This window comes from Gopherus flavomarginatus, chromosome 3 (assembly GCF_025201925.1).
Source record: "Gopherus flavomarginatus isolate rGopFla2 chromosome 3, rGopFla2.mat.asm, whole genome shotgun sequence".
Classification (NCBI taxonomy): Eukaryota; Metazoa; Chordata; order Testudines; family Testudinidae; genus Gopherus; species Gopherus flavomarginatus.
This window is the reverse complement of record NC_066619.1, coordinates 204,461,095-204,485,427: the sequence shown is the minus strand read 5'-3', so window position 1 is coordinate 204,485,427 and position 24,333 is coordinate 204,461,095. Positions and strand designations below refer to the sequence as shown.

Genomic DNA, 24,333 nt, shown 5'->3' with positions numbered 1-24,333 from the left:
AAACAATCTTAAATCAGAATAAGGAAACTTTGAACAAACTCAAAATATGCATGCCTTAGTAGCCCTACAACATATCAACAAATGTCCATTTCTTGTAACAAAGTTCAAACTGTTCTAGCATGAACTGGGGTCTTCACAGCATGATTGGGTAAATGATTTTTAAGCTTTTCCTCAAAGTTTAGAAAAATAATCGGTCTTAAATCTGTTACAGTATCTCTATGGAAGGTAGGCTAATTTAGTTGATCCCGTTGTAATGATGAGACTTATCAGATTAATAATAGGAACTGGCAAGCCAAAGGAGATTCACCAGCTAAAGAACTACAGAGTTAGACCAGCTGGTAGCTGAACTCCCTACAGAATTTCATCTACCAAGCTCCTTGTCTGCCTACCCCTACCAAACAGGTAGCTGCACTTCAGTGAGGAGTACAACTACAATACCAACTCGCTCTACAGTTCCACAGTCAGCAAATCATCAACCATTAGCTGGCAAATGGCAAGTCAGACCAGTGTTAGCATTGAGGAGAGTACGAATGTGGCAGTTGAAAGGACATAAATGAACATACATACCCTGTACTGTTTTCTGCACAGACATATAGCTTTCCACTACCACAACGGTGTACATCACAGTCCACTAACCACAACCTTAACTCTGCCCCCCCAGAGATAACATCCCTTTTCAGTATCTCTTACCCCATCCAATACACCAAAGTATTCCTCAACCTCCCTTCTAATCAGTGGTAATAAAACTATGCCCTGTAACACTGACTGACAGTTTTTATTACTTTCATTATTATTTTTTTCTGACAGTTTATTCAGTTACCCTATTCTCCTTTGTTTCCCCACCTTTTGGAGGCAGAGAGGAGAGGGAAAGGCAGCTATTTTTTGTTGCAACATTTCATCTCAGGATAACTGAAGGTGCTACTATGATAAGTAACTTCTGACTTTTGATGCCTGAACAAAAGCTTGTAAGTAGACACTTTTTATATAGTAGTTCAAAACTGAAATTTACAAGTTTTGCATTGCGTTTAGATAGCATTTTTTTTTTCATTTATATTTATATTGTCAGCAGAAGCACTGAATGTCACAAATGGTCATCAGCATTAACACCATAGCTTGATTTTTAAAAGCAGATATTATGACACAAATTTGCCTAGTCTCAACAGTTGACAAAAAGGGGTGAATGCTAAGGGAGGGAAAAATCACTTTTGTAGTGCTAATAATGCCAATGCAATCAAGTTCACCCATTTCAAACAGTTGACAAGAAGGTGTGAGTATCAGTGAAGGGAAATTAGTTGTTGTAGTGACCCATCCACTCTCAGTCTTTATTCAGGCCTAATTTGATGGTGTCCAGTTTGCAAATTAATTCCAGTTCTGCAATTTCTCGTTGGAGTCTGTTTTTGAAGTTTTTTTTTGGTTGAAGAATTGCCACTTTTAAGTCTGTTATTGAGTGTCCAGGGAAACTGAAGTGTTCTCCTATTGGTTTTTGAATGTTATAATTCTTGATGTCTTATTTGTGTCCATTTATTCTTTTGCTTAGAGACTGTCCAGTTTGGCCAATGTACATGGCAGAGGGGCATTGCTGGCACATGATGGCATATATCACATTGGTAGATGTGCAGGTGAATGAGCCCGATAGTGGGGCTGATGTGGTTAGGTCCTATGATGGTATCCCTTGAATAGATGTTCGGACAGAGTTGGCAATGGGGTTTGTTGCAGGGATTGGTTCCTGGGTTAGGGTTTTTATTGTGTGGTGTGTATTTGCTGGTGAGTATTAGCTTCAGGTTGGGGCCCTCACTTACAGACAGCCCCCAACCTGAAGCTAATTGGCCTCATTAGCACTCTCCTTTGGCATTCACCTCTTCTTGTCAACTATTGAGAATATGCTACTTCCACCTTAACTGAATTGGCTCATTAGCACTGATTCCCCACTTGGAAAGGCAACTCCCATCTCTTCATGTGCTGTGTAATACCTGCCTGCTGTATTTTCCACTCTAGGCATCTGATAAAATGGGTTTTAGCCTACAAAAACTTATGCCCCAACAAATTTGTTAGTGTCTAAGCAGGGCTGCCTGGGGCAGGGAGGAGGGCAAGTGGGGCAATTTGCCCCAGGCCCTGCAGGGGCCCTGTAAACCCTAGCCCAGTGGTCATCTGGGTCTGTGCACGGCATTTCGGCAAGGGGGGGGGGAAGCCCCTTCAGTTGCTCCAGGTCTTTGGCGGCATTTCAGCCACCCAAATGCCGTGGAAAACCCAGCCCGCCACCGGCTGAGTACAAGCGCTGCAGCTCCCCTGCTTTGCCCCAAACCCCCTCAATCCTCTGGGCAGTCCTGTCTCTAAGATGCCCCAAGGATTTCTCATTGTTTATGCTGATACAAACTAACAGGGCTCCCCTCTGAGACGTGTCACCCCCCAAGAGTTCCCGGCTGGATTAAGGGCTGCAGCACAGGGCGGCTCTAGACATTTCGCTGCCCCAAGCACAGCGGCACACCGCCGGGGGCGCTCTGCCTGTCGCCGGTCCCGCGGCTCAGGTGGACCTCCTGCAGACGTGCCGGCACAGCGCCCCCCGCGGCACGTAGCCCCAAGCACAGGCTTGGCGTGCTGGGGCCTGGAGCCGCCCCGGAGCTGAGGTTAGCTGTCCCTTCCTACAGCAGGGAGTGGGAGGCTGCTGAAGGTACCGGAGTCAGACTAAAGCCGGGGTGCGTGGAGGGGGTGGCCCCGGTGAGCGCACTCCCAGCGCTGTGCTCCACACACTGCCACCGCAGCGACAGGAGGAGGAGTCGCCGGAGCCCGGAAAGTGAAAGGGAAACTAGCCTCCCCCGCTGGCGCGGCGAGCAGCCCCGGGCTCCATGAAGCTGCTGGGGCTCTGGCTCTTGTGCCGCCTGCTCCCCGGGGGGGGCGGCTCCTCCCCGCAGCCCTCGGGGATCCAGCCACGGGGGAGCAGCGGCGGCCGCACTGAGTTGCCCGGCTCCCTGAGCCTCTCCCGGGCTCGCTGGGGCAACCGGGATGAGGCCGCCCTGCGGGTAGGTACAGACTGCTCCTGTGCTCACCCCTGCGTGGGGGTTAGGTCGCTCCGGCCTCCCCGGCCGCACCCCCGCCCAGTCTCTGCCTGCAGCTCCCCCAAGCAACCTCCTCGTCCTGCTGCACCTGCCACCCCCAGCGCCTCCTTGCCAGCAACCCCCCACCCACCCTGCGCATGTACCTCCCCAGAGCCAGCCGCCTGCCCTGGGCCCCTTTCCTGCCCGGGGCCTCCCACCCGCTGCCTCTGCTTGCCAGAGTTGGTCAGGAAGGGGATCCACTATGTGCCAGCCACCCCCTCCTGGCTGCAACTCAGCCTCCATACTCACCATCAACCCTTCCTGCCAGCCAGCCACCCCCCGCCTCCATACCCACCGCCAATCCTGCCCGTTGCTCAGCCTCCACACCTGCCATCCATGATCCATCCCTCCTGCCTGCCTGTCAGCAGACTGGTCAGCCTCCACTCTGGTCACCCATCCCTGCCGGTTGGTCACTTAGCCTCCATTCCAGCCAGGCACTCCTGCCTGCCTGCCTGCCAGCCAGCCAGCCATCCAATCTCCATAGCCATTACCCACAGTCTGCCACTCAGCCTCTGTATCTGCCACCCAGATCTCTTGCCTGCCAGTTGCTCAGCCTCCATATTCACCACTCACCCTGCCTTTTGGCTGCTCAGCCTCCAACCCTGCCCCCTACTGCCCTCTCCCCACCTCAGCTCCCAAAGCTCGCTCTCTCTATGGTCATAAACTGCTACTAAAACATTCCCCTGGACCCCACAGGCCCACGTGTTAAGGGTCAGCCTCTTTCAAGAACCAGACTCCCCTTTCCTCCTCCTCCTCCCCCCACCATCGTGAATATCTGGCCAGTCTTGATTCTATAGCTGCCAGGAAAGAGTATACAGTACTTAAAATTCAATCAGTGGTGGGGGGGATTATGTAGTATGTGGTGAAATGGGGACAAGTCTTATGTGCCTCACACATCTTTTAAAGGTAATATGGAAAAGGAGGGAATTGTGTTTTTTTGCTTTCAGATGTATAAAGAAAGAATTAAAAAATTGGTTTAAATTGATGTCTGGTTTTTCATGTTAAATATATGCCTTATTCTCCACTATCTTCCACCTTGTGTAATGATTTACAAATGTGTTAAGTGGGTGTGAAATATCAGCAAATCAGAATGGTTACAGCTCATGCATTCTTTGCATGGATATAAATAGATAACACCAGGCAAAACATAGTGGAGAATTGAACCTATCATGTCTTGTCTACCCTGTTTTTTCTCCAGGAATTTTATGGATGACTGGAGAATGGGTAGAATTGTAACATTGTAAGTGACTACAAATGGATCAGTTCATGAAGGAGAGGATAGTTAGGTCAGAGGATTGAAAACACTTTGGGTCTCATTCACCCTTGTGTACTAAAGTTTGCATTGACATTTTAAAGAAAAGGAAAACTGAAATCTTCCTTCAGAATAAGAGGAGAGGCATAGCAATGGATTTCCTATGCCACAAAACCCTGACTCTGTTTGGAGGAAAGATTTCCCCGAACTACTACCTGTACTTTTCATTTCTCCCATAAGGTGTCAGCATTGGTCCAACAAAACCCTATGAGTTTGCCCAATTATCAGTCAGATGATGGTGGCATTTTCTGCTCTCCACTTCTAGTTTCCAGATTTGACGCAGAGCAGACTCCTGTCAGTGTGTAAGGTTGTGGGACTAAGTTCTGTATACTTGAACTCTGCCAGCTCCTCTCATTGTCTTGAAACCCTTGACTCATAGAGGCCACATAAGAAATGGCCATGCTAGGTCAGACCAAAGGTCCATTTAGCCCAGTATCCCGTTTTCCAACATTGGCCAATACCAGGTGCCTCAGAGGGAATGAGCAGAACATGTCATTATGAAATGATCCATCCCCTGTTGTCCATTCCCTGCCTCATATTTTCAGATAATAGTGCTGTTTTCCTTTAGTAATGTACATAGGTGCCTTTCATCCTAAAGGACTTTGCAAACTAGTATTTTAAAAAATACAAATGTAAAAAATGACTAGCAGCTTCTGCAAAACCCCAAAATGACCAACTAGAAAGAGCAAATTAAATATTACCCAAATTAGCCCAAAACACTCTCATATCGTATATGCAATCCCTTTTCAAAACCCCTCCCTTTCTAAAAGCCTGGGTAAAAAGTTGCACTTTTCAGCATGAGCTGAATGTCAACAGATTTGGGGTGGAGGGATGGAAGAAGTGCCAAAGATGAGGGCCTCTCACAGACAGTGTAATGTTGGCAACACCTCTTCTATAAGAGGATCTCTCCAACTCCAGGGGCTCTGCTGACCAGAATTGTGGCTTGGAGGGGGAAGTGACCTCTTTGAGACTGTTTGTTTTGTTGGTTTGGAGAGCAGCACTATGCAAACAGGGAAAAGGAAAATCCTTGTTCTTGTGGAAAATGGTGCCATGGGATCTTTTGTGTATACACACACACACGAGGCAGAATCTCAAATTTTTAAGGTTTCGTCCTAAAATTTGTGGCTGTAAAACAAGGTGAAACAAGTCAGATTGTTTTACTGAGTTTTGTAGTTTATAAGGAGATACTTTGATGAAAATATTTCCTGATCATTTAGGGCAGATTTTTCAAATTATTTAGGCATCTAGATACTTCTAAAGTCTGGCCCTTAGTTCCCTTCAAATGTATGTAGTGGTCAAGGAGCCCTCTTCCTGGTTCCTTGGGGCAGCTGTAGTGAGCATCTCGTAGCATGCTTTTTTCTTCCTCAGAATCTAGGAAATAGATATAAAATGTATAACAATTACATGTTCCTTGCATTTATTTAATGTGGACTGATGCGCTCCAATATTTTTAAATAATTTTGTAATGTTACATACAGTTGAGCAGTAACTACTGGATCTTTCAGCATCAATGCTTTTCACAATATTCTATGGTGCAGAATTACCACTTTATATTCTGATGCATCTTCAAACTGTTGAGTATTTTGATTTGAGGTGTTTCAACGTACCATATATCCATAAATCACAGTGGCTGGTAGATCACTTTTAAAAATAGAAATGATCTGCCATTCCAATTTGATATTCTTTCAAATAAGTAGCCAAGTCAGCTGCCTGGATACTCAAAAGTTAATCAGTGAGCAAGTATCAGAGATATCAGAGGGGTAGCCGTGTTAGTCCAGATCTGTAAAAGCAGCAAAGAGTCCTGTGGCACCTTATAGACTAACAGATGTATTGGAGCATGAGCTTTCGATGCATCCGACGTAGTGGGTATTCACCCACGAAAGCTCATGCTCCAATACGTCTGTTAGTCTATAAGGTGCCACAGGACTCTTTGCTGCTTTTACAAGTACCAGAGATGACATGAATGTTTGTCATCAGATGCAGCAGTCCTTGTTCAGCTTTTTCAATTTGAAGACTATTTTGTCCTTTCGTGGCCAGCTTCCCCTTATAACATCCTCTTGTGCACTGTTTACTTCTCTAGGCTATCAGAAGCTCCTTGGGCAGCAGTTTTAGGAACCCAGACCTACCAGAGCAAATATCTGCAGTCCATTTTGTATTAGTATATAAATCTGCTTTAGGCTCCACAGGCCCTACTTTGCCCATGACTCTTTTTGACCTTTTTTGCCCACAACCCTTATGTTTGACCATAAGTGCTCAAAAATTTGCTTGTAAGATATACTGCTTCTGCAAGATACTATGAAAATAGAACCTTACTGCTAGAAGGGAAAAAGGCATGATTTTAGATTTAAAAATTCTTGTGAAGATCCACTTCTTTTGCAAGTCCACAATAGAAAAAACAATGAAAAATATTTTGAAGATTGAACCTTCCACTGGTTCTCCAACTTTCTTTCCATGTTTGTCTTCTACACCATAAACTCTTCAGAACAGGCGTTGTAGTATTAAATGGGTCCTGAATGTGAATATGCTCCCTTTGAATGCTTAATAAATAATAAACAGATTAACAGAGTTTGAAATATTGACTTGCCCAAGTAGAGAGCTTTCCTGTGTAATTTTCATCAGCTTCTCTGGTAACTTAAATCTCTAGTTTTAAATACAAATTAAGTTTCCAACCATGTGGTTGCATAGAAAACCTTCCAAATGTGAACTGAGTACAAAGTGATGCAGTATTTTCCTGCCAATCTACAGATTAGATTCCGCACACTGGTAAGACTCTCAGCAGGTTGGCAGAGAGTTGGCTTCTCACTTAGACAGAGGGGCTTCCTTCATGTTAGCCTTTGTCCCTTTTAGGTTTTGTTCTCTGGCTATTTGGTTTGTGTTAAACTTTTCTAGTCCATTGTGTGAATGAATCTGTTGGTTGGATGTGTAAGTGGGAGTGGGCAGGGGAGAGATGAGGAACTGATGGGATACGTTAGAAGAAAGAAGATTGTATTTCTCTCATACACATATACATACACACACAATCGGTACATAAAATGTGTTAGAAACAAGAAAAAAAATTACAACTTCAAAAACAATTGCCCATCCATAATATTAGAAAACGCATTTCCAATAGCCCACAGCTGAATAAATTGAGCCAAATCATGTATAGAGTATAATATCTAAATGCCAAACAAAGGCATACAACCACTAAACATAAACAAACAAAACAAAGAACATCAGCAACCCCAGTACCAGATAACTTAGACCTTCTGTTTCTCAAAATGGCAATATTTGCTTGACCCAAAATAAAGTTTGCAAAGTATTCTAAATATCTATTTGTGAACCTATACTTAGGGAGGGAGGGCATAGTGAAAGAAGAGAACAAAATATATGGGAGGAGAGAATAAAAGAGAAAGTGGTATGTGATGTAGAGAAAGAAAAGAGATGTAAGGGTTTTAGGAAGAGAGAAGGAAAAGAACAAATGAGACACCAAAGGCAGCAGAGAAAAAGATACTGTGCTCTATAGAAGAAAGAAAAAGTAAAGTGAAGCCAAGAATGAAAAGAAGCTACAACAAAAGAAAGAGACAGTTTAAAACACAGAAAGTTGATAGAGAATGTTACAACTAAATACAACACATAATAAAGATAACACAATGTTGTTTTGTCCCTAAATACTGCAAGCACTGGTGGTTTTCACCATGGTTAATATGCTTAGTACTCAGACATGTAGATGTTGAGCAAACTCTGCAAGCCCTGCAAAGATGGTTACATTTCTTAAAGGAATAGAAATTCAAGAATTTGTAATTTTCTTTTCTAGGAAAGTATTAAAAGAATTAGGAGTTTGAATTCTTTATCATCAGATGACAATACTACTGCTTTCTATGGAATAAATCAGTTTTCTCACTTTTTTCCTAAAGATTTTAAAGGTAAAGAACTAGCGTGCTGCTAATCTCATATTTTTATTATTTTGCTCTGTAATTTTGCCCTCCCCTCCTCTTGTGTCATATTGAATTGTTTCAAATTAGCAAACAGTTAACTATATTTAGTACTGATTAAAGTCTCTGCTTGTAAGTATGTCTAAATGCTACAGCAGTGCTCTCCACACTTGCTTGGGTTTACAAGGTTGGATTGTCACAGAACTTGAACCTGATTCAGAAACCAGACTGTTGTCTGTTTATGTTGGTGTTAAGAAGGTCCTTTAGCTACAGCTATCAAGTTGAAAGGTTGATCTGTTACACACAAAGTATTAAAAGAATTGTGCTGAACTGATTTTATGCTGAGTGAGAACACATTTAGGTTCTTCTAAAAGACTGATTGAAAATACTTCTGCATTGTGATGGTCCTTAAGGAAACACACATTTGCTATGTATGTTGGTCTAGCTGTGTTAAGTCATTTTTAGGCTTTGTACGACTGCCTTTCCAATTTAGTGCCTGATCTAAAGCTCACTAAAGTAAAGAGAGAGACCACCACTGACATCAGTGGGCTTTGTATCTGACCACAGTGGTGACACAATGGAATTGCCAATCCGTGAAAGAGGTTTGGATGAAAGGTCTATTGCCAATCCACCAAATCTGTCAAGCACCACCACACAAATAAAACTATGTCAAGTGGAAGGTCATAGACTATGGTTTTATGTACAGACATACAAAGAAACAATTTTACAAAATTGATGCAAAAAACAAGTAAAATTAATGCCTGTGATTTTGTAAAAAAAAAAAAACCTTTTGCCCTAAATCTTAAAATGTCTTGACTGTTACCTCTTTATAGCACAATAATAATGCCTAGCTCTTCTACAGTACTTTTCATCATTAGCTGTCATTATCCCCATTTTTCAAATGGGGAAACTGAGGAGAGAGGCAAGGTGGTTTGTCAAATGTCATCCAGCAACCCCTCTCCACTAGGCCTGGATAAATGTGTGGCTTAAGTGGATTTTGCCTATTACATTCATAAATGTATATATGTTATACACTTTTGGGGTTAAATCCTTCCCTTGTGAAGCTATTCGTCATCACTTTATGCACCTGAGAACTGGGCATCATCTAAACTGGAAAAAACTTTGCCATGCCACAGCTGTACTTGTTTGCAATTAGATATCTGTGGTGGCCAAAATCGTGGTGGGTTTACTGAAATTCGTGGGCTGTTTTTTCAATCCATCAGCTTTTTGGAAGGAAAAATGATAGCCTAGACTAAAATGAGTGAAATAGACACTGGCACAGGCTAGTAAGATCTAGAACAGATCAAAAATATTTTTGCTGAAAAATGAGGTTTCAATTGCAATGAACATTTTAATGAAAATTTTCATTTGACAGTCATTTGGTTTTAGTGCTTATTCATTGTTTTTATTCCCTCCCTCCTTTTTCCAGTGGGGGTGGGGAAGGAGGGAGCGAAGGGAAAATTAAGAATGAATGGAATTTTTTCCACCAAATTGAAAAACAACAAAATTTTATGAAAAATTTAAATTCAGGTTGTTTTCCAAAAATCAGTTTGACCTTTTTTTTTTTTACCAGCTCTAATGGAACCCCCTAATAGAGAGGCCCACACTCAAATTCCAGAGATATTCCCCTTGCTAGAAATACAGAACATTTTAAAATAGATCTGGAACAGGGACTGGCAACCTTTGGCATGTGGCCTGCCAGAGTAAGCTCCCTGGCGGGCTGGGCTGGTTTGTTTACCTGCCGCATCTGCAGGTTCAGCTGATCACGGCTCCCACTGGCCATAGTTTGCCACTCCAGCCAATGGGGCGGCAGGAAGACGTGGTCAGTACATCCCTCGGCCCACATACATCCCATTGGCCTGGAGCAGCGAACTGCAGCCAGTGGGAGCTGCGATCGGCCGAACCTGCGGACATGGCAGGTAAACAAACCTGCCTAGCCCGCCAGGGTGCTTACCCTAGCAGGCCGCGTGCCAAAGGTTGCCAATCCCTGATCAAGAATATAGTGATTGTTTTGGATTACTTTAATTTTATCTTTATATATTTGAAAAGAATTTATAATGTGGTATGGTACTCAAAACTACAGCTCACAATTAGATTTTAATAACTTTCTAGTGTTCTTTCTGTAATGTTATAAACTGTAATAGCTTGTGTTTGTCTCTGTTTAGCTATTTATTTAAAAAGCAGACCTTACAGCGTTCCCAGATACACAGAAGTGCTGAATAGAAAAGAAACACCGTTACCAGCAAAATTTGACTGGAGGGACAAGAACGTTGTCACCCAAGTGAGAAATCAGCAGACAGTAAGCTCTGGATTTTCTTTTCTTCCTAACATTCAGTATTTTATTGTTGCACATATTATAGACTGGGGATTAATAAATTTCTCCTACCTGAACTGTTCCTGGTAGCATGCTCAGGCTTGAAAAGGAGATCTACATGGCATATGATGCATCTCAGCATACATCATTGCCTGATTAATTTGTAGAGTGGCATTGACTGTAGAGGGGCTTAATCTAAGGGTCTTCTTCAAATTCAAATAGAGATTATATTTTGCCTACCTAAAACTCACACGTAGTGTCTGTTTATTTGCTGTACAGCAATGTTGCTGTGCTCTGCTAAAAATCTGTGTATTCATCCTCAGAGATGGCTGTTATTTTTATGTACATTTTAGGATCCTTCTAGATGAATTTTAAGTTTAAAATGTCATTTAAAAAGGGTACTATGATCATGGTGATCAGAAGGGGATATACAGATGGACAGGGATCATTTCCCAAAACAATGGCAATAAAATATTTGTAACTGCCTTAATTGCATTAAATGAGGTATCTCCATATTAGAGCTAGTTGGAAATTTTCTGTCTAATGGTTTTTTGTAGCTTCTGCAAAATCTAAATTTTCTGTGGAGAAAATGTTAATATTGCCAACATTTTTTTATTGTTCTTTGAGAAAAGCTAAAGGAAATATTTTGTTTCAAGTTGGTCATCCTTAATCAAAACATGACCAAGGGGTCCATTCCACAGAGAGCATATGGGTCATGAGGCACCCTAACGTGCTCCTGTAGCTCAGATGGACACAGCTTAGTGTTGAACTCAGTTAAAATGAAACGTTTTGATTTGCTGTGAAAAACTGAAATGAAATGTTCTGATTTGGAAGTGTTTTGTTTCAATAAAAGTATCAATATAAAACATGTAAATGCTTCTGAATCCAAATATTTCAGAACATTCTGTTCTGTCAAAAAATGTCAATATTTTGTCCCAAATTCTGATATTGAGATCCGCTCTGCCACTGTATGAGTTACTGACTCAAGAGCAGTTTTTGGCATTCAGTGCTGACATGCAACAGGAAAGCCTCTTGAGATTTAAACAGTTTTGTTTTCACAAGTATATGAGAGGGCTTGTGTGAAAAAAAAAAAACCAACATAGACCCAATAAATGTGTAAATTCATTAAAAGAGGAAATCCAACTCATGTAAAAGTATTGATAAGACAAAGCTCTAATTAGCTAGATTTTACAGCATAATGAAGTTTCTTGGAATATGTAAAGGACTTCTAAAGTCCTTTGATTATAGACAACATACATTACTTTTTAATGTATGATCAGAACAAAAATACCTTATATAATATATATTTTGCTTATGTACTGATTTTTAAATTACACCATATAAGCATGCAGACTCACCCCTGCAGTGCCTTCTGCTGGTCTCTCAGGGAATTAGTGCAATTTCCAGCCCAGAGCACCCTCTGCAGGTCAGTGATCCACTGCCACTTGTCCCTCAACTCCATCCTTCTCTGGACTCCAGTGCCCTGTTAGCTGGAGTGCTGCCCCCTGGCAGTGACCCCTTTCTCTCAGGGTCTCCCCTCCCCAGGAAACCCCCACCCACTATCCCCACCTCGCCTCAGTATAAGGCTACTGCCAGTCATCATCTAGCCCCCATGCCCTGGGGCAGACTGCAGTATCAGCCTACTCATCACTGGCAAGGTTGGGTTTGGACCTGCTGCCTTTGCCTACCCCTGGGCTACCCTCTGCAACCCCCAGTACCTGTTGGCCTTGTGCTAGGCCAGGCTGGAGCTCCCCAGCTCTGCTCAGCTCCTCTGGCACCCTGTCTCTAGCTCCCTGCAGCCAGGCCCTTCTCCCTCTACAGACAGAGGAAGACTATTGAGCGCCTGGCTCCCAGCCTTTTTATACAGGCCAGCTATGGCCTGATTGAGGTATGGTCGAGCTGTGGCTGCTTCCCCAATCAGCGCCGCTTTTAGAGCAGCAGCCCTCTCCAGAGCTGCTTTTAAACCCCTCAGGGCAGGAGCGAGTAACCATCCCGCTACACACCAGTATAAGGAAAGGAATTATTCCCATATACATTATATTTGAGTGCCTTTACCTGTGTAGAGGTCAGTTAAAATGTCTACAAGCTATAGAGTTATATAGAAGTATGTACTTGATACAGCTATGGTTTTTAAATCTCCAGTCTGATTGACTAAAACTATTTACATCCCCAGATTTACATGCTCAAGCCTTTGTATTTTTCTAAACAGAATGAGACAGATTTACTACTCAGCCTTGTTATTTGTATCTATTAGTGGCTCAAAAGGGAGCAGCCGTTGACCACAGACCCTCTCCTGGGAATTCCCTCAGTGTGGGGAAGTCTCCAATGGATGTAGAATTCAACTCCAGTGCCTCCCTTTCCATAAACCTTACAGGTAGACTGCTGGGAGCAGGCAGGGACAAATCAGTGGCAGGGCAGAAGGGTAGCCAGAGCAAAGTTGGATCCAGCTATCTCCAGCTGGTTACAGTCCCTTGGGGACTGTAGCTGGCTGAAGCAAACACTGGGCAGGTCTAACTTGCATCGAAGACCAGGAGGAGAATCAGGGAGTCATTATTCACTCTCTGATGCCCCTCATTCACTGCTGCATTAAAGCTGAGAATCTGGCCCAGTATTATTCTCTTTTGACTCTTCATAGTATAATAGACCCTATGGGTATGTCTGCACTGCAATAAAACACCCGTGGCTGACCCAGGTCAGCTGACTCAGGCTTGTGGGCCTCAGGCTGTGGGGCTATAAAATTGCAACGTAGATGTCTGGATTTGGGCTGGAGTGTGGGCTCTGGGAATCCATGCTTGGGGAGGGCCTCATAGCCCAGGCTCCAGTCCAAGCCTGGACATCTATGCTGCAATTTTAGAGTCCCCGAGTCCTGTGAGCCTGAGTCAGCTGATCTGGACCAGCCATGGGTGTTTTATTGTGATGCAGATATACCCTAAATCATGCTCCTCAGATCACTTATGCCTTGTGCCTCACACTTTATACATTGTCCTTTCATTTTTTCACCTAGTTGTTGCTTTTCAAAATATAAACTAGACATAGCAACTTTCTGTAACAAGAATTATTTAAACATAACTGTTGAAAATAGACTAGATACATCCTTATTAATTCCATCATGTTATTAATTTAAAAAAATTCCATCTAGTTCTAAACCAAAGAAAATTATTTGGTTAAAATAAAAAAAGTTCCAGCGTAACAAAAGAGTCAAAACCCAGATTAGGAGAATATTATTCATAGGACAGAGAGTGGTTTAGGTTCTGTATACTGAAGAGATTATTTTAGTGTTAGTAAAGACGAACTGGGGAGGAGTATAGAAAGAGTTCTTAGAATAGGAAATTAGGAATGCTAAATCATGGAGAAGAAAATTCACAGCTCTAGAACAAATAGTAAAAAGGCTAAGTTAATTTTAAAACATGATATTGGATACAAGAAGACACTGTTGACGGTGATTTTTGGCTGATGCTTCAATAATTAAAACAATAAGAAGAAACATACTATATTTAAACTACTTCCTTTTCTTTTTTTGTTTTGTTTAGCATTTATGGGCAGAAAACTATTCAATGACAAATATTGGATTTTTCTCTCCCCAGTGTGGAGGCTGCTGGGCTTTCAGCGTTGTGGGTGGAATAGAATCTGCCTATGCAATCAAAATGAAAATTCTGGAAGAACTCAGTGTACAGCAGGTCATTGACTGTTCATACAACAATTACGGCTGCCATGGTGGCTCTACTGTTAGTGCTCTCAGCTGGCTGAATCAGGTCTGAGTCTTTTCATAAATCTTAAACTGTTCCTTGTAGATTTTCTATACTAATGTATTTTATAAAAACAAACAAAAAACAGCAGGTAGCACAAAATGTGCATGGATTACAGCATGTCTAACTTATTGGAACCTAGTTAGTTCCACATGGAATCCAGAGTAACCAAAGTTTGAAGCTGTGTATAAGTTGGAAGATTTAAATGCATTGCTTATGAATTTAACAAATCAGCCCCCAGGGATGCACTATGAGCAAATCAGCCTCTGGAATTCAATAACGTCTTCATTTCAGTTCACCATGAATTTTAGGGTCTGATTTTCAGTGATGTTAAGAACCTAAGCTTCCATTCAGACAAACAGAAGGGGCAGGCACTCCCCGCCACTGTAAAATAAGCCATTTATTTAACTGTCATAATATAGATTTACGTGCCTAACTATTCTATTTAAAGAGCTCTCTCATCCTGAAGAATAAGGTGGATGTGAGCCAGGATAGTAACAGCTCCAGAAGAGAAATTAAATTTTTCATTATATGGAGTGTGCATCCCCATTCTGCATGGGTTCCTTGCATGTCAGCTCAAGAAGCTGAAATGGGAAGAGACATTGCTGCATAGACCCTCTGCCCTCCACCAAAGGTATGCAAGGTGTGCAGATGGTGTTTCATTAGCAAGTAGGTGGAAGTAGCCTGTGTAGAAGGTCCACAGCAGCACTGTGGCTGGAGAGGAAGGATTCCTCTATGAGTGCTCCCCGGCCAGCTCAGCCCCAGCTGTTCAGATAGATGCCGATTTGAGGTTTTGGCCATATAAGATGAATTGTTTGTAAATACAATATTTTACAGAGGTACTTATGAGGGGTCAGTGGTTCTTAAAACTTCTATCGGGGGTTAGTATGCATGAATGTACAGGCTCCACACCACTTGCAATTCTGCAATGCCAGGAGATTACTCAAGACACCAGCTTTTATACCCTTTTTGGCTTTAGCACCAAACATTCATTAATATATCTTCTTGCAGACACAAGTAAAATTGGTGAAAGATTCTGAATACGCTTTTAAAGCTCAAACAGGACTGTGCCATTATTTCCAGTCCTCTGATATTGGAGTTTCAATCACAGATTATACTGCGTATGACTTCAGGTAACCACTATTGATTCTTTTTATTTGCTGTACCTTTTTCCTGTGTCCATGGGCTATGAAGTGAAGTCAGAGCCTTCACTGCACTGGGTAGCCAAAGGTTATTTTTACTGATGACATTAGTCAATCCTGCAGCTATACGTTAATCCTGCCACTATATATAAAATCATATTCATTTGGGCATTTGTGGTCCGATTCTTTAAATCACAGTAAGGGTAGAATGCAGTTGTTGCAGCCATGTCGGTTCCAGGATATTAGAGAGACAAGGTGGGTGAGGTAATACCTGTTACTGGACCAATTTCTTTGATGAGAGAGAGAAGTGTTTGAGTTACACAGAGCTCTTCTTCAGGTCTGAATCAGAGTAAAAATCATTTTCAGCTACTAAAAAGTCATAGTGCACTCTCTCTTTGGTTTCAATTTTATGCGTATACTTTTTGAATGTTAAGTCACCTATACCTCATGAACAACAGATCCTACTGCTGTCATCAAACTTCGATGAACAAAAAATAATCAGTAAGTGTTTGATTACTTCAGTCTATATCTATTTGCATTCCTTTCCACTGCAAACATCCCTCACTTTCCAGCTTGTGACTTGAGCAAACGCTGCCATTGACTGAAATTGGTAAAGACAACTTGTTTTCTTTTTAATTTTGTATTAAGTTGACTTTCTAATTTTTTTAATTGTTAGGACAATACAATTTGCTTTCAACAACACCATGTGATAAATCATTCTAGTAGTAGGAGGGTGACAACCAGACACAAATAGCTAAAAATAAGTAATTCCATAGCTTTATTACTGAATAATTTTGATAATAACCAAATTAAACATACTTAGAGTGGCTGAGAATATTTTAGGGCCATTGCATAACTCCAGTAAAAAAAATTGTGAGAGGGTGTTAATCACTTGATTTAACTGATTTTGTTCTGAGAGCAGTACATTTAAAATAACCATAGAAAAGTGTAAGTGGACAAACTAATTTAGAAATTCCTATTAATGATTGGCCAGTAATGTTACCAACACATTCATTGTACAACGTACTCTTTTACAGTAACCCGTTTAGTTATATTTCATTAGAATTGCTCATTTTGTTAGCTAAAATGTAATATTTAATACATATTCTAATACAGCTTTGGTTACCAATTGTCCAAAGCCTACACTTTGGGAGGAAAGCTGCTTTAAGCTTCAAAAAACATATTAAAGACTCATTAAGGTTTTCTTTGTAGTGTGTTAACATATTTCATGGATTGTCAAAAGCCACATTCTAAATGAGGAAGAGGAGAATCACAGCTATATAGTACCTGATGTTCCCCTGCAATTGTACCCAAAATCTACTTAATTATCATTTCATTAATACAGGCAAATTCTTTGCTTTGTATCACTTACCTTATCCTATTTTCGTCTTGACGTATAAACCTGTGAAGTTTAACTTTCACGGGAAGCAGCTTGGTTATTTGAATATTAAATTGGACAGAATCAGCTGAGTGACTTGGAGATTGTTTTGACACATTAAAGTTTAACTGTTTTGGATTATGACTCTTATCTTTTTCGTAGTGGCCAGGAAGACGAAATGATGAAGAAGCTTGTTAACTGTGGACCTTTGGCAGTGACAGTAGATGCAGTTAGCTGGCAGGATTATCTGGGTGGGATCATACAGTATCACTGCTCCAGCGGAAAAGCAAATCATGCTGTTCTCATTACCGGTTTTGATAGAACAGGTAAAATTTCATTAGCTAGAGTCACAAAACTGTGGATTTTATATTTATTCTGCTTCACTGAATAATGTTGGCTTTTATTAAAAAAAAAAAAGTGGTTAGAAACTAGTATATTTAAGTTATCTATCTTAAAACAAAAAAACAGTTAAATGTTGAGCCCATCTAGGCTCTGTACTTGCAATGTGATCCATGCAGACAGACCCCCAATGAACCCTTGCAGAGCCCTCTTGACAACATAGCAATAAGAATACAAGTTAGCACAAATTCTGTCAATCTAGTATATGATGTAAGTATAGTGTTTCAATGTTAGTTCCTCAAGAATGAGGCTATGCTGTACCAGCAGCAGCATGACACCTGCTTGTTGGCTGTACTGTTAATAGTAGATTCCACTAGCATTACATCAAGTCAGCATAAACTGTGAAACATTATAATGACTGATAAATTACACAATACATTAAGAGTTTTATCAGGTTTCCCATATTTGCTATTTTCTTTAATTATTAATGAAAAAAATCTCTCCTTTTACAGGTAGCATCCCTTACTGGATTGTACGCAACTCGTGGGGGCGCACATGGGGAATAAATGGTTATGCCCATATTAAAATAGGTAGTAATGTCTGTGGTAAGTCAAGCAAACAAACTGTTGGCTTGAACAGTAAAGGCACGTGCTGGACTATATTTTTCCATATAAGTGAAAGGAGCTGGAAAACACTTCAGCTAGAAGTTCAGATTGTAAAAATACAAAATCACTTTATTTATAAAAAGAGGACGAGATGAGTGCAGGTGAAAAACAACATGTAAATAAAACAAAATCTTTGCTAAAAACAATGAGGAGTCTGGAGGCACCTTAAAGACTAACAGATTTATTCGGGAATAAGCTTTCGTGGGTAAAAAAGATGCATCTGAAGATGTGGGTTTTTTAACCACAAAAGCTTATACCTGAATAAATCTGTTAGGTTTAAAGTGCCACCAGACTCCTCGTTGTTTTTGTGGATACAGACTAACACGGCTACCCCTCTGAATCTTTGCTAGTGGAGCTAATTCATACATTTAAATGATTAGTTAATATTCATAAAGCACTTTGAAAATTTAAAGCTCTAAGGCATAACAAGTTAAAGTACATGTTAGTTTAGTTAAATTACATGGGCACAGGGAACCTTATTATGCAAGGATTCAGTCCTGCAAGCAAATCTGCAAACATGGACTCTTATACTTGTGTGCAGCCCAGTGATTCTGCAAAGGATACAGGGTTCTTGCCTGTAGGTTCTCCTGCACGAATAGTCCCTAAATTACCTTTCACCAAGTCTCCTGACAAAGACCATCTGCCATTTTTATTTTGAACTTTGTTTAGGATCTGATTCTGTGAGGGGATGAAGTCTCATCAGCAGCTCACGAGATCAGACCCTTATTCCCAAATGAGGGTCTCACACCTGATTACAGTAATTGGACTAGTAGTTATTCTGTTTACCTTTTGTACAGGAATCCTAACAGCATCTAATGCAAGGTTGGGTTTGTTAGTCTGTCTGAGGTTAGGTGTGTCAGTTTTTTGGACTTACCTACCATAAAACCCCGTATCTCACACATACAGGTCCTGATTCACAATTGCTCAGTACCTTGGGTAGTCAATTACACTAGTGCAAAGTGAGTAAAACAGACTGGATAACATTTTGCACCCACTTTGCACTGATGTGATTACACAAAGATCAGGGCAACACGAATCAGGCCCGTAGGACCCAGTCCCACTTGGAACGTAAGAATTGTGCCAGCCGTACCGGGTCAGACCAAAGGTCCATCTAGACCAATATCTGTCTACCTACAGTGTCCAATGCCAGGTGCCCCAGAGGGAGTGAACCTAACAGGCAAGGATCAAGTGATCTCTCTCCTGCCATCCATCTCCATCCTCTGACAGAGGCTAAGGACACCATTCCTTACCCAAGGAAGGAAGATTGGGCCCTTAATTAGCTGTTTAAATTTGATAATATTCATTTATTATTGTACGAACTAGCTACCTGGTAACACCATTGATTTGAGTCATGATAACTAAAGCAAGCCAACTGTAGAGGTGATCAAGAGAACAATCGGTAAAATTAAAGCTCACTAAATCACTAATTCACGTTAACCCAGTTGTCTCTTAACCTTCCTCAGAAAGAAACAAAACCAAATTGTCTGTACCCTAAATTCACCAGAGGGGAGCAGTAGAAATTCTGTGAATCTATTAATCTTAGTTTTTCTCTGTTCATAATTTCTCTTTTTTTGAATTAGACATTAGTTCCTGATTTAGGACTAGATTGTGACAGGCCCTTACATGGATGCAGAAGCCTTCCCTTCTATCTCCCACCCTCCTCATTTCGGACAAGAGCCTGTCACAATTGCACTCAAGTAGAATACAGGGACTGTTCTTTGGTGCAAACTTGGGAGAAGTATAGCTACTCAAAGAGAGTTGAAATGAGTGTGAACAGGGGTGGGGACTTCCTGCATCCTGGGCATCCTCAGGAAGGATTGCTGAGTCACTTTCTCTCCTGCAGCTTTTGGTGGTGAAAACGTGGCATGCCCACCACTCACTACACAGGGCTGTTTAACTCACCCTATCTGTCCACTACCTTTTTCCTGGAGGATGTTTAGGAGTGCTAATAAGAGAGTAGGAAAGGATGGACAATTGTAGTAGGGTCCCCCACAAATATCTGTTACTGGGATGAAATGGGAGTAAAATGGAAGGGTGGGGCCCCAGAAAACATGCTATACCGGAGACGTAAATTTCTCTGTAATGGGCCCTGTGTAATCTGTGGAGGACCTAGAACATGACAGCACACTGGAATGGTAAAATTTTACAAGTAGTTTTTCCAGTCCTTAGGGGAAAAGAGAGAGGATTTTGAGTCTGAGACTAGGAAAACTACAGCTCACATTTCAACATCCAGTTGTGTTAACACATTGTAAGTTCACCAGAGTTGCATTAAATTCCCCAAAGAAAAGAACCGAAGAGCTTTAATGTGAAAATACAGGAGAACCCTTTTATTTTGTATGGGGAGGTCAGAACTGTAGCTGTTTTCATACAATATAAAGGAGTAAAAGGCAAAACAGTTTAGTTTTGTTTCCTTTTTCTTTGCATTTCACCTATACTGGCTCATGAAGTAGGACTTTTGGGGTTTAGTTTCAGTTGGTTATTCAGGACAGCAAGTTCAGTTTGAAATAAATGCGTTCTTAATACTTATTCAACATCTAGTTTGTGTTTTACTTCTTCTAGGTATAGCAGATACAGTTTCATCTGTGTTTGTTTGACACCGACCGGCCAAACGAAAAAGCACCCTGCTGACAGTCATTTGGCAGATACTGGTATTCTGTAAATTTACACTTATTCAATATGAAGATATTTTACTTCAGAAATTTTTAGAACTATTTTAGTATTAGGGATTGGTCTCCTGGGCATCACAGATATAGTGCATCCAGAATTCAGGAAGATACTTCAGCTTCCAGAGTCTGTGACCCTAAATTTGATTGGGGCTGCACAGACAACTCTGCAGAATACCATACACTTGACCCTCAGTTCTGAGAAAGAAAGATGAAACAAGAGTCGCACTGTGGTGGTTAGTTTGGAAGTTTGAGCTTTATGCAATGCCTGTTGAAATATTTTAAATGAGAACGCTAGATGGAAGGCATGGAGCACTGGAAGTTTATTGGTCCCAAATAATGCCCACTTACAAATCCTGGCAGCAAGTCCTAGAATGTCACTAACATCACAGTTGGTTCAGAATGAAATGGAACAAGGGAAGAAGTGACAGGAGATAATGTTTGCTGAAAGTTTTCAATCCAGCAATCTAGCAGTATGGCAGGACGCAGTCTGAAAGCACTTTAATATGAGGAGAAACATGATGTATCTTTCCATTTCCTCTTGTCTTTCATTTTCAAAAACCTTATGTGAAATGACAATTCTTTGTTATCACTCCTGCACTTTCTGAAGTGCCTGAATTGGCTTTTCTTGTAACTTTGTTTGACAGCAGGTGCTGTTTGCATAGCATGGACTTTCTCTCTTCTGCTTTCTCTGCCTCTTGTCTTCAGTTTTCTTATGGGCCACTCTGCATTATATACTAAACAAGCAGGTTGCAACCACATTATCATTTCTCCTAACAGCTCACTGGTATTGTGAAGGCTAAAAGAAGAATGGAGAAGGAAAGAAAGCACACCACATAGTGATGGAACCATCAAAATTTATATATGCCTTCTTGTGTAACCACGTAACTTCATCTCTGCTCACCCTCTCCCTTTGAGTGTCTTTGACCCTCACCTCTCATGTCTGATTAAATCTATTTTTTATGCTCTTCAAGGTAGGAGATTTTGGGGGGGAAGTACCAGGGCATTTTGGAGAATTCAGAATGAATTAATAGTTCTTGTCTTCCAAATGTACTTGATTACCTATTAGTTCAGAGAGCAGTTAGCCAATTAGGGGAACTGCAATAACCAACCCGAGATATGAAAGCATATCTGCTGTACCCTCTCTTTGCATGTAAGGTTGCAAATGGGCCATTTCATTCTTTAAAAAGTGTTGGAGTGGCACCTGCTTCAATCTCCTCTCTCTACCTCCATTAATTACACTCTGCCAAAGGGAAATTCAGACTATGATTGTCATAGCTAAAAGATGCCTATAAGTCACTAAATTTGTGTTCTGCATATTAATATCTGTCTTCTAACAGTCCATCCTTTTTCAGGGCTAATCATCAATTGTTGCTAATTATTAGCAGGAGAATAAAGAAGGGCTACTGAGATACCTCATTTTCTCTCTGTATTTCCCCAACCAGCACCTTTAACTGCCTTGTCACAGAGATCATCCCTCTGGCCACAGATTGGTGCATTAGTTTCAATACAAGACCTATTTATCTCTGTCCTTCTCCATGTGCTGGTCAGAGGAAATCTCAAACATGATTATAAAGGCATTGAACTTTTTTGATCTGTAGAACATAAGAATAGAAAGCAATGTCATTTCTGAATTTTAAAGCATTCCAGTATCATTTATTTGTTTAGTAACTTTTGTGAATTTTTGCTCTTCTTGTCTATGGTAGTCAATTTTTGCTGTGTAGAAATAATTGTGAATCAATATTTACATTTTTTATAAAAACACATTTGTAACTTTTAGTTGAATTGTGAAGAGATTTTACAAGTATTTTGCACTATGTTAAATTTGAACAGGTTTGCTAATTACAATTTTGAATATGTGTTTTAACAATATTCTTTCTAAATAAAGAATTTTGAACATTCACTTGAATCCTATTCTTATATTCCAAGTGTGCTAAAGGGATAAGAAAAGCTTTATGAAGTTCCTGTAGTGGCTGCTGTTTCTGTTTACTTACCGTTTTGCTAACTCTCCCCAGTTTATCCTGTGTCTCACAATATTTACTGTTTGTGTTGATGCTATGCTCCATTAGTCATTCTGGCTTAACAAAGAAAAGGTTAAGGAGTGACTTGATTAGAGTCTATAAGTACCAACTTTACTTATAAGAGGAACAAATATTTAATAATGGGCTCTTCAACCTAGCAGAGAAAGATATCACATGATCCAATGCCTAGACATTGAAGCTAGGCAAATTCTGACAGGAAATGACATAATTTTTTAACAATGAGTAATTATTCATTTGAACTACTTATCATGGGGGATTATCTCTCTCTGACCATTTTAAAATCAATATTGGATGCTTTTCTGTGGCCTGTGTTATTCAGGAGGTAGATCATTAGATTAGATGATCATAATGGTCAGTTGTGGCCTTGGAATCTATGAATCTATTAATCAGATCTTGGATTATCAAAATCAAAATATAGGAAGGAAAATTCCTGAGTGCAAAAGTACTGTTACTTTAAGTTGCCTGGCTGGTAACTTATTCTGCTAGCAACATTGAGTTAGTAGCAATACACGTGTCTAGGCTAGCAAGAGCGAGGTTGCAACTTCACTTTTGTAAACCAGTGAGGTAAGGCCACTCAGTGAAGCTGCCAAAAAGAGTTCTAACTACAGACAGTTACTATAGCATCCAGTTTCTGAAAGGCAGACTTTAGAAACTAAAACGCAAAGGAGGCTGAGTACAATGCCTCCATTTGGAACACTTTTCTATTTCATAGAATTATAGAACCAGAGGTTAGAAGGGACCACAAGGGTCATCTAGTCTAACCCCCTGCCAAGATGCAGGATTTGTTGTGCTTTTTAATTAAGCCCCTTTGCTTTAAGAGAAGTTTTCCTTGGATATGAAAAAGACTGGTCAGGACAATTAAGCAGTAGAATTTATTGCTTATTGGAAGAATAGCATCAGTACAGGTTCCATCTGAGGTTCGGAAAGAGCAATAATGAATTTTTGTTTGTTGTCTTATGTTTGAAAGTTGTTGCCATCTGGCTGCTATTGATAGTCTGTCTATTTCTCAGTGAACAAGCATGAAAAGTATTAAAATCTTCACTTGTTCAAATGCAAAGATTTAATGGACAGGAATACATACTCTCTTCACACCCTACAAGGTAATGTGTTTTAGTCCTGATCTGAGGCAAATTGGCAGAATGGTACAATGGAACTTTGTATTACTGCTACTCTTGCTGTACAGTACTTTGGATAAATAAAAAGGACTTCTCTTTCTAATGCCTTCATTCTGGAACTAATTTATACTACTAAATTCCTTTTAAAATAAAAAAAAATTAATAAGAAAAAAGAGCTTTACGTTTTTAACAGCCATTTATTTTAAGTGGAAAAAATGAAGTATGAGACAAAGATAAATATATAAATATAACAAGAATTTAACAGAATATCGTATTTATTTTGTTACTCTTTTACAGTTATGCATTATTACACATTTTTATTATGACATAAGAATAAAGATTTTTCTCTTTTCATATAAAGTACTTAGGGACACTGTCAGGTCCAGTTTGGCTCAATATTTAGACTTTCTAAAATTTAGCTGTATAAAAATCTCAGTACAATAAAAATGCCCAACAGGGGCATATTTTAAAAGTAAATCATCATCATCCTAAAGCATTTTCTAGTTCATGAAAACCTGAAATTGATGAGAAATGAACTAAACAAAAGAAAAACTGATTAGTGCACTTTCATTGTCCAAGCTGTCAGAAATGCAAAAATAAGTATAAATATA

The 24,333-nt window shown here is 40.4% G+C and overlaps 1 protein-coding gene across 4 annotated transcripts; it reads left to right on the top strand.

Annotated features, from left to right (window-relative positions):
• The first annotated feature begins 2,610 nt into the window (after positions 1-2,610).
• On the top strand, positions 2,611-22,468 carry CTSO (cathepsin O). 4 transcript variants are annotated; one of them, XM_050946600.1, is made up of 8 exons: positions 2,611-3,017; positions 8,201-8,309; positions 10,484-10,617; positions 14,217-14,384; positions 15,390-15,511; positions 17,061-17,224; positions 17,750-17,842; positions 20,462-22,468. In XM_050946600.1, the coding sequence occupies exons 1-8, from the start codon at positions 2,844-2,846 to the stop codon at positions 20,494-20,496; spliced, it is 999 nt and encodes a 332-aa protein (XP_050802557.1). In that variant the 5' UTR covers positions 2,611-2,843; the 3' UTR covers positions 20,497-22,468. The 4 variants fall into 4 exon arrangements, with proteins under 4 accessions (XP_050802557.1, XP_050802556.1, XP_050802559.1 ...); XM_050946599.1 differs by having other exon boundaries at positions 14,163-14,384; XM_050946602.1 differs by lacking the exons at positions 17,061-17,224; positions 17,750-17,842; positions 20,462-22,468 and adding an exon at positions 14,830-15,012 and having other exon boundaries at positions 14,163-14,384; positions 15,390-15,477.
• The last annotated feature ends 1,865 nt before the right edge of the window (positions 22,469-24,333 follow it).